Source organism: Mastomys coucha, chromosome X (assembly GCF_008632895.1).
Source record: "Mastomys coucha isolate ucsf_1 chromosome X, UCSF_Mcou_1, whole genome shotgun sequence".
NCBI classification, from domain to species: domain Eukaryota; kingdom Metazoa; phylum Chordata; class Mammalia; order Rodentia; family Muridae; genus Mastomys; species Mastomys coucha.
In genome coordinates this window covers 81,409,152-81,420,489 of record NC_045030.1, presented here as the reverse complement: position 1 = coordinate 81,420,489, position 11,338 = coordinate 81,409,152, and the positions used below count along the sequence as shown (strand labels likewise).

General features: G+C 33.7%; 1 protein-coding gene across 1 annotated transcript in view; it reads left to right on the top strand.

The window, feature by feature from the left end:
- Positions 1-11,338, top strand: part of Cfap47 (cilia and flagella associated protein 47) — a 223,010-nt gene that overhangs the window by 43,454 nt on the left and 168,218 nt on the right. Inside the window, exons 20-21 of the mRNA XM_031363967.1 lie at positions 1,825-1,969; positions 6,461-6,555. Coding sequence (XP_031219827.1) covers positions 1,825-1,969; positions 6,461-6,555 — 240 coding nt within the window. The remainder of the gene's footprint in view (positions 1-1,824; positions 1,970-6,460; positions 6,556-11,338) is intronic.

Genomic DNA, 11,338 nt, shown 5'->3' with positions numbered 1-11,338 from the left:
ATCATGGCTTCCAGTTTAGTGTTTTCATGGGTTTTTGAGTGTGTGAATGATTAGGTCTCTGTTTCTTGTGCCTATTTCAGGCTCTTTTCATTCTGCTTGTTTCTTTTATCCAATTCTGATATGTTAGTTTTATTTTTATCTTACTATAATTTTATTTACTTTATTTTTATCCCACAAATAGTTCCTTATTTTCTAATGAGAGATAGAAAAAGAATGCATCCAGATGGGATGGGAGATAGGGAGGAACTTGGGAGAGTAGATGGAGGGGAGGCCATAATCAGGATGTATTATGTACAGAAAATCTATTTCAATAACAGAAAAAAAAAGTAAATTAAATCATATACAAGCTAAAGTGAGTTTCCCTTTAGTATGATATACACTATGGAAAAATATTGAACATTGAAGCTTTATATTATTCTATTTACTCATGCCAAATCCGTTTTGGGGCACACTTTGCAAATTACTATAAAATAGAATGATGAATAGTGTTTTATATTGATCTTTGTTAATCAATAAGCCCTATTACTTTGAAATTTAGATATGTAGCTGTCTTTTAAAAATAATTTACTCATCAATTTTAGTAATTTGTTTGTAATTGTAACAGTCAGTAGGCTGAAGGAGAATGAATACAAATTAGATACCAGCCTGTATTTCATATCAAAATCATGTCTCAGTAATAATGATAGCAACAGTACTAATATGGTATCTAAAAATATATTTAGAATCTTGGTAGTAAGAGATATTATACTGAGTTTATATCTTAATAATTAGGAATTTTAACCAAATGATTATGTAATTAAATAATAATAAAGGTAATGTTTATATATTCAGAAAACATCTAACATTTGATATACATTTTAAAATTTTCCAAATATCTTTATATAATATAGGTTGATCTTAATAAAGTATTTTACTCAATTTTACCATCCTCTTGTATGTGTCCCTTTAATGTTCTTTGTGCTTCTTTTGCTAAGAAATTGATTTTATAATAAGTCTATAATGAGGTACCTTACAGAGGTTGGTGATAAATTCATGTACTTGGTGTATGAGCTAGAGTTTACATATGCTTTGTAAGCATCTAATGCTCTTTTAGATATGGACACACACAAGAACACATGCACATATGAATGTGTATGAAAATCAATGCTGTGTTTCATTAGGAGAGTCAGATATCTGAACAGATATTGTGACTTTAAAAGGCAAATTAGTATAAGGAATAAGTAATCCTTACCATGGTGAAATTTATCTGAACTTTTAATGGATGCATCACTTTATCAGGCAATTATATTGTAGAAAAGTGCTTACCTGGCAGTACAGATACCATGATTAAGAGACACAAGGGTAAACTATCTAGTTTTGGTTGGAAATATGAAGTAATAGCTTACTGAAATATTAAGTGATGGGATGAGAAAGGAGCTTAAATGAGGCTAGACTATGAGGCAATAAAAGACTTGAAGAACTTTGAGTGCTGTTGATGAGATTGAACCTTGTCCTGCTGATAACGAAGGAAAGCCAAATATAAGAGGAAGTTTGTGACTTAGTTATTGAAGGGAATGACTTGAGAAATTTAAAGTCTAGAAACAAAATAAGAGTTTACTAGATTATAGCTGCATGATAATAATAGCTAGTTAAGAGGTTGAAGAAGGGGAGCAGGATTATGGTGTTTTGGTATTTTACATATAGGATATGGAGGAAGAGGAATATAAAACTTTAGAGAAATATTTTTGGTAGTTAATCTCCTTGAAAAATATATAAATATAAATCTGACTATACATATTTATAAGTATAATTCTACATTCTAATTATTATTATTTTCATTTTTAGAACAAATTTAATTTCAGCGGTACCTATGTTGGCACTAAAGATATTATTCCATATATAATAAAAAACAAAGGTGTGACACGTGCCAGAGTGGAGTTCAATCTAAAAGAATTTCCACTTTTTGCAATGGATTTTAAGGGAAATGCAGGTATATGTTTTATGCAGTAATAGTATTATAAAACAAAGTATTTTAAATTGTCTAAGGTATAGTAATCATAAATATATTACAATGGAATTTATTGTCTAAAATTTCTTTTGATTTTATTTCTTTCAATATATGTATTATAATATTAGAATATTTTGATGATATGATATATAGTCATGTATATTAATTAGCATCATAATAGTAAATAAGGTATATAAATGTTTATGCTATAAATGAAATATCATTGTTAATTTTATTATTTTTATTTTTTTATTGGATGTTTTCTTTATTTACATGTCATAAATATCTCCTATCCCAGGTTCCCCTCCAAAAAAAGAAAAAAAAATAAGATAAAATAAAAAAACAAAAACAAAAACATAAAACATAAACTCCTTCCCCCCCTCTCTGCTCACCACCTCACCCTCTCCTGCTTACTGGCCCTGGCATTCCCCTACACAGGGCCAAGGGCTTCTCCTCCCATTGATGACCAACTTGGACTTGGCCATCCTCTGCTATACATATGCTGCTGAAGCCATTAGTCCCACTATGTGTATTCTTTGGTTGGTGGTTTAGTCCCTGGGAGCTCTAAGGGTACTAATTAGCTCATATTGTTGTTCATCCTAAGGGGCTGCAAGCCCTTCAGCTCCTTGGGTCCTTTCTCTAGCTCCTTCAAGGGATGGCTGTGAGCCTCTACTTCTGTACTAGTCAGGTACTGTCAGAGCTTCTCAGGAGGCAGCTATATCAGGCTCCTGTCATCCAGCACTTGCTGGCATCCACAATAGTGTCTGGATTTGATGATTGAATATGGGAAGGATTCCCAGGTGGAGCAGCCTCTGCATTGTCCTTCCTTCAGTCTCTGCTCCATAGTTTGTCTCTACAACTCCTTCCATGGGTATTTTGTTCCCCCTTTTAAAAAGGAACGAAGTATCTACACTTTAGTCTTCCTTTTTCTTGAGTTTCTTGTGGTTTATGGATTGTATTCTGTGTATTCTGATCTTTTGGGCTAATATCCAGTTATCGGAGGATGCATATCATGTCTGTTCTTTTGTGATTGAGTTACCTTACTCAGGATGATACTCTCCAGATCCATCCATTTCCCCAAGAATTTCATAAATTCATTGTTTTTAATAGCTGAGTAATACTCCATTGTGTAGATGTACCACATTTTCTGTATCCATTCCTCTGTTTAGGGACATCTGGGTTGTCTTCAGTTTCTGGCTATTATAAATAAGACTGCTATGAACATAGTGGAGCATCTTCTGGGTATATGCCCAAGAGTGGTATACCTGGGTCTTCTGGTAGTCGCGATTTCCGGAGGAATCGCGAAACTGTTTCCCAGAGTGGTTGTACCAGCTTGCAATTCCATCAGCAATGAAGGAGTGTTCCTCTTTCTCCACAACCTCACCAGCATCTACTGTCACCTGAGTTTTTATCCTAGCCATTCTGACTGATGTGAGGTGAAATCTCAGGGTTGTTTTGATTTGCATTTCCCTGATGACTAAGGATGTTGAACATTTCTTTAGGTGCTTCTCAGCCATTTGGTATTCCTCGGTTGAGAATTCTTTTTTTAGCTCTGTACCCCATTTTTATTAGGGTTATTTGATTCTCTGGAGCATAACTTCTTGAGTTCTTTGTATATATTGGATATTAGCTCTCTATCCGATGTAGGATGGGTAAAGATCTTTTCCCAATTTGTTGGTTTCCATTTTGTCTTATTGACAGTGTCCTTAGCTTTACAGAAGCTTTGCAATTTTATGAGGTCCCATGCAATTGTTTTTTAATCAGTATTGCTCTCTAATATAGCTTGATGTCAGGGATAGTGATTCCCCAAAAAGTTCTTTTATTGTTGAGAATAGTTTTCACTATCCTGGGTTTTTAGTTATTCCAGATGAATTTGGAAATTTCTCTTTCTAACTCTATAGGAATTGATTTAGAATTTTGATGGGGATTGCTTTGAATCTGTAGATTGCTTTTGGCAAGATGGCCAGTTTTACTATATAATCCTACCAATCTGTGACCATGGGAAAATTTTCCATCTTCTGAGATCTTCAATTTCTTCCTTTAAAGACTTAATGTTCTTGTCATACAGATCTTTCACTTGTTTGGGTAGAGTCACACCAAGATATTTTATTTTGTTTGTGACTATTGTGAAGGGTGTTGTTTCCCTAATTTGTTTCTTAGGCTGTTTATCCTTTGAGTAGAGGAAGGCCACTGATTTAATTTTATAATCTGCTTCTTTGCTGAAATTGTTTATCAGCTTTAGGAGCTCTCTGGTGGAAGTTTTGTGGTCAGTTAAAGATACTCTCATATCATCTGCAAAGAGTGAAATTTTGACTTCTTCCTTTCCAATTTGTATCTCTTTAACCTCCTTTTGTTGTCTAATTTCCCTGGCTAGGACTTTGAGGACAATATTTAATATGTAGGGAGAGACTGGGTAGCCTTGTCTAGTCCCTGATTTTAGTGGGATTTATTCAAGTTTCTCTCCCTTTAGTTTGATGTTGGCTATGGGTTTGCTGTATATTGCTTTTACTATGTTTAGTTACGGTCCTTGAATTCCGGATATTTCCTAGACCTTTATCATGAAGGGGTGTTGAATTTTGTCAAATGCCTTCTCAACATCTAATGAGATGATCATGTGTTTTTTTCTTTGAGTTTTTTTTTTCATATAATGGATTACTTTAATGGATTTCCATATATTGAACCATCCCTGCATCCCTTGTGTGAAGCCTACTTGATCTTTCCAAATACATGTATGCTTTTAAATCTTTCTCCTTAGTCCTAAGTCTTTACATTTTTCTACTTTAAAATCTTTCCTTGTCTCCTTTTACCAATAACAGTGTTTCTCAGCAGCAGTCTGCACTAAGTAAACAAAGCATATATGTTGATTTTGATAGCTGGTAACAAATCATTTTCTTAAACTATTCTGAAGGTTATCTTACTATGAATATTTTATGAGATAAATGTCTTTGACATCTTATTGATCCAACATGATCCTTTGAATAACTTTTATAGAGTGACTTACGGGAGAAGTAATATTAAGATACATTGATGCATGACTTCACCTTGTCATTCTAGTTGCTGGTCATTGCAGGCACCATAGATTGTTTTTTGGAGCCATACTTTATCAAGCATCTCATCAGCACTGAATTTCCATTCTCCTATGTCCTTCTTCTCTCTGGTTCTTGAGATCTCACTGTATTTTATAAACTGGTGCTATGTTTCTATGTCCTGTAGATCACTGATAGTCTCACTTGAATTCCTGTTAATTATATGAAAATAAATTTGCTTTTTCACTTTATTATACCAAGTAGTACATATGTTTTGTTTTTTACATTAATAGAGTATATATCCCATAAGGTTCAATACCATATTTATATTTTTTGTTTGTAAACTTGGCTACACTTGTACTGTAAACATAGTATAAAGGTATAATCATGTAAATAAAAACACACTAAGAAATATTTAGTTCACAAGCTGTATTATTATGTATATGTGTCTTATTTGCCTCTAAATATTGGTTTAGCTCAACGATCTTATTTTATAGGTATGTGTCTATCCTAGTTAGTTATTCTTTGCTGTTTCCCATTGCTGTATTTTTCCCATTTTTGTATATTTTCACAGGCCACAAAAGGCTTAGTATTAATACATAGTGATTATTTGTTTTGTGGTTTGCCTATTAAACAAAGGATAAATGAATTTGAGTGAGAAGATGGATGGGGTGGATCTTACCTAATTTGATTTCCAGATTTCCAGATAGGGACAATTAAAATTATTATTCCTGGGATTAGTAAGGTAACTAATGAACAAACTAGATTTTACAAATCTTTTAGTCCAAGAAAAGTAAATCCACTGCAACTTCCATTTGATCTTTTAGCAATTGAGTTTTGTGTTACAATTGTATTTTTACCTAATATATTTATTCTTGAAATAATTCCAGTTTGACAAGATTGCTTTTTGTGATTGTTTCTTATTATGATATCTCAATGACAAATATTCCTTGAATCATATTTTACTGGAGGGTGGCCATAGTTAATACATGTGTGTATTTCTGAAAAGAAATTTCAAGTGTCTCCTCAAAAATAAATGATGAATAGTTGAGGTAATTGTTGTACTCTTTGTGTTTGTGAATTTGGGTCTTCCCTGCTTTCCATTAATTACAAGGCTATTTCTTTGCTGTTCTGTGACTTATGACTAAGTCAGTTGCCTGATCTTGCTCTTGATTCTTTTCCACCTTCCTCAGAATATCACTATATTTATTGAACTTTGAAGAATTTCATAATGATTTTTTTCCTGATTTTCTTTTGTATTTTATGTTGCATATTTGAATATAAGATTTGACATTGAAATTAAAAACTTTATGCAGCTTTACCTCTAGGTATTTCAAAAGTTACATTTTGATTGCTATGAGTATTATAATGACACCTTAAAATTCATATAAAATAATAATGCTATATATGTGGATAGGTTTCATGTATGGATTTTTTTATTTTATAGGGGAATGCAAAGATGTGGATGGTCCTTATATGTATGCAATAGAGGTAGAAGAAGGCACATCTGTGGAGTGTGGCATAACATTTTCTCCGGTAGAAGTAAGTTCAGTTCTTTGTTACTGATGTAATGGAAATGTAGTGGAATTACAGATTAAATATTTAAGAATCTATCAGATATCACCTAAGTTCTGTTTTGAGCACTTCTGATTCTATTGAATGACTATGCCTAGATATAACTTTTAATTCAGTATTATAATTATTAGATATGTCTAATTCATAGGAAAGTCTGATTTATTGTCTTTGCTATATTTACTATCAAATTTAAAGTATGGTATGTTGTCAAGGAATTATGATATGTTGAAGCTAACAAGAAAAGCACTTATATTCAAGCTACCTTGTGTTTTATAATTATATTAGAATGTACCTCTCGGAATCATTATCAGAAATCCCCTAAAATATGTTGTGAACAATTAAAAGATGCTGTTTCTATGCTAACTTATATTATTCTGATGATGTTCAGGGATAATTTAAAACTGGAAGAAGCAATCAATACAACAGAAAAACCCTTTATACAGAAGGGATATTACTAAGACATAAGCTGCAGTATACTGTTTTTTTTTTTATAGTTTTCTGAAATATAAGTGATAAGGAGAGAACTTCTTTTTCACAACCAGAGCATAAGATTGGTAGATCAAAAGTAAAAACAAAACAAACTGTATAGCTCAATTAATTTTTTTGTACCCTGTGAGTACAGAAAATGATTTACTAAGTAAAAACTATAATTTTCTATTCTTTTTAATTTATTATTTATTTATTTATTTATTATAAGTACATTGTAGCTGTCTTCAGACAACACCAGAAGATGGTGTTAGATCTCATTACAGGTGGTGGTGAGCCACCATGTGGTTGCTGGGATTTGAACTCATGATCTTTGGAAGAGCAATAGTGCTCTTACCCGCTGAGCCATCTCACCAGCCTCAATAATTGCCTATTTTTTACAGTAATATGTCAGCTTGTGTTGTCATTATGTTGTTCTTGTTTAGGACACCATATTGTTTAATATTATAGGTGCAATTTGCCTGTTATATCTAGAGGTCACTATTCAACAGCCATAATGGTTGCGTGATACTTAGAATCTTTCCACCCCCTCATTCACAATATTTTGTTAGCCTTAGGTATTGTGATGGCATTGTAGATGTAACACCTGGGAGGGTGGGCACTCCCATAGTGACTTATTCTCTGGATTTTGACTCGGTATGCCCTATTATAGTTGCCTCTACATGCTGAGAAAAGCTTTGATGATGACTGCTGAGACGTACATTCTTCTGTAGGTATAAGGATAAGTATTTAAAATTTAGTTAGATGGTATATTGGTTTAGGAAAATGGAACTTTTAGGTTCACTTCTAGGTTCTATTACCTTTCCAGCCATAGATACTTGGCTATGTTCACAATACCAGGCAGGAATCCCTTCCCATTAAACCTACCTTAAGCCCAACTAGACAGCTTTTGGTTACCTCTGTGAACATGGTGCCAGTGTTCCATCATTGCTATCATACTGGGCTAGTCTTTATTTTAGTCGGCTTTACTTCGGCATTGCTTTTTTTTCCCTTAGCAGCATTCATATTACCATTCGTTACTATGAGAGCTTGTCCTCTGGGAGGATGCTTTCAGATCAGTTCCACCTCAATTCCTCCAGGTTCTCCATTTGAAATGTGTGATGTCTTCAGCAATAGAGTCTTTACCTTCAAGTTCTGGTAGGAAACCAAGGGCAATAGCAATAATTTGTTGTTTTGGGGAATCTCTTGGGCATTCTCTGAACAAGAACTTGACAATAGTATCCCCTTACCTGGTATTAAGGTTTCTGTTAGTATATGGCTCTTAGGAAGTGCATTGCAGCCCCACCTGGCATGATTCCATTTAATTTTTCTCCATCCATTCCCCTGCTCTTACTTTATCTTTGCACGTGTGTGATGTGTATATTTTCATTTGTACACACATTTGTGTATATATATAATATACACACACACATATATACATACATGTATGTATTTTTAATTAAGTTTACAAAATAATATTTCTTTGTGACTTTTAAAAACATGCTTAATGTTATTTAAGAGTGATCACTCATAGAGACTAGAGAGATGATATGCTCAGCAGTTTCGGGTACTTGTTGTTCCCGCTGAGTAATTCACTTCAATTATCAACACCAATGTGGTTGCTCACAAACATCTCTAACTCAAGTTCTAGAGCATCGAATGAACTCTTCTTGCTTCCATGGACACAAGACACACAGATGATTCACTTCATACATGAAGGCTAAATATTCATATACTTAAAATAACGAAATAAAATTTTTCTAAAAGAGATTGCTCGTTGAACCTGGAGTTCATCTATTTAACTAGACTGGCTGTTCACCCAACCACAGCATTCCTCCTGTCTGAGATTCCTTTTTGCTGGGCTTTCACTTATGTACCCACATCTGATTTTTAAGTAACTGCTACAGATCTAGACTTAGATGGATATGCTTGTACAATCAACACTTTACCAATGAGCCATCTTCCCCATTTTGTTTAAACTGCTTGCATATTTTAAAGTAAATCTTCATTTGACTTTTTTCTACAGTGGATATATTCATAAAATTATTTTACTTAAGTGTGCTAGCTAGTTTTATATGAAGTTGACACAAGTTAGTTTTATTTTAGAAGTGAGGACCTAAATTGATAAATTGTCCCTGCCAACCTGGCATGTGGACAAGACTATAGTGCATTTTCTCGACTGATGATTGATGTTAGAGGGCCCAGATCACTGTGGTTGGTACCACTCCTATGTAGGGTCCCTGGGTTGTATAAGATAAAGCAAACTCAATAAGCTAGGGAAAGAAAACCAGTAAGTAGTACTCTTCCATGGCCTCTGCATCAGCTCCTACCTCCAGGTTCCTTTTCTGACTTCCCTCTGATGGACTGTGATGTAGAGCTATTTGCTGAAATAAATCCTTTTGTTCCCAAGTTCCTTTTAGTAGCAGTTTTTTTATCAAACAATAGAAACTCTAATACAGACATTAAGTCTCACTGGAAATTAGAAACAGGACTAACAATCCAGTTTTAATTGCATAAAGTTGTTGAGTGCGTATATACACAATATATTTTTACTAAACATTAAACAATAAAAAAATGTACATCTTTTTCTTTAAGTTTATGTTGAACCTCTGTAAGGATGCTAGAACTTGATTATAGAGTTAAGGTAAATTACATATTTATATTTTGTTTAATGCTTTAATTTGTAAATGTTCTGAATTATTTGTTGATTGTAATTTTATAAGGAAATTCACACAATATATTGTAGCGTAATTCATTCCAACTAAAAAAAATAATGTATCTCTAATTGGTTTATTCCTTGATGTGTTTGCAGATACTAATACAGAAATAGAGTATCATGTGAATGAGTGTTTTGAAATGGCCATTAAATAACACATTTCTGACTTTTTTCTTCTCAATTCTGTTTTGAGAACAGATTGTTTACATAAGATTCCATGGCAGGAGATGGAATTGGCAATGGTATGGTCAGATATAGTTAAATAAACTCAAAATGAAAACCCATGTGTTTTGTATAGCCAGGGTAATGTGAATCAGCAGTTCTTAATAGATGCTCATTGTATGAGGTTGCTGAGTATAGAGTATAGCACTAGATATGTCATTAAATACCATCTTTGTTGTCATGATCTTAGTGGCTTTTCTTACTTCTCTAAGTTTAAAATATGTGTTTTTTTAATTTTTGTCCACTGATTGCCTCTTGAAACTTATTAAGGAAACAGTGGATAGTTGTTTGTGTGTCTGTGTATTGTGAGTCTGCCAATAACTTTAATAGCACTTAGTATTATTAACTTTCATTTAAGCTGTTGTAGAGATGAGAAATGGTACCTCCTGATTTTTTTTCATTTTTCTTTACATTGACTTATTTGTAGTGAGTGCGTCTTATGGGGTGTGTGTGTGTGTGTGTGTGTGTGTGTGTGTAGTTCATAGAACATCCTGCAGGAGTCAGCTCTCTCCCTCTGCCTTGTGGGTCCTGGGGATTGAACTAAAGTTAACAGGTTTGGCAGCAAGCAATATATTTCCTGAACCATCTCACAGGGACACATCCTGTGGTTTCAGTATCCATTTCCCTAATGTTTGATGTAACACATCCTTGCTTATGCTAATGTTCCATTATGTACATAATTTCTCTAAAATGTCTTTCCTGTACTTTTACCTATATTTTAATTGTCTGGATCATTTTATGATTGATATTAGAATCTTATTTGTATATTTTTGATGTAGTTAGAATTTTGGTGAGAAATATGTTTTGGCTCATTTTATGTCTATAACATTATGTGTAGCAGAATACATGCTTTTAATTTTTTATGATACAAATTAGTCATTCTCTCTTTTTGCAGTGATATTTGATATAGTATTTAAGAAATCCTAGCCTACCCAAGGATCACAGGTGTTTCTATATTTTTCTTTATGTTTTAGCTTTTTTTAAATTTATTTTAAATTTTTTATTGGAAATTTTAATTACTTAAATTTCAACTGTTATCCTCTTTCCAGGTTTCCCCTCCACAAACCATCTATACCATCCCCCTCCCCCTGCTTCTATGAGAGTGCTCCCCTACCTGCTCACCCACTCTAATCTTACCTCCCTGGCATTCCCCTACACACTGGGGCATCAAGCCTTCATAGGACCAAGGGCCTCCCCTCCCACTGATGCCAGATAAAGCCATTTTCTGCTACATAGGCAGCTGGAGCCCTGGGTCCTCTTTGGTTGGTGGTTTAGTCCCTGGGAGGTCTGGAGGGTCTGGTTGGTTGATAATTGTTCTTCCTATAGGATTGCAAACCCCTTCAGCTC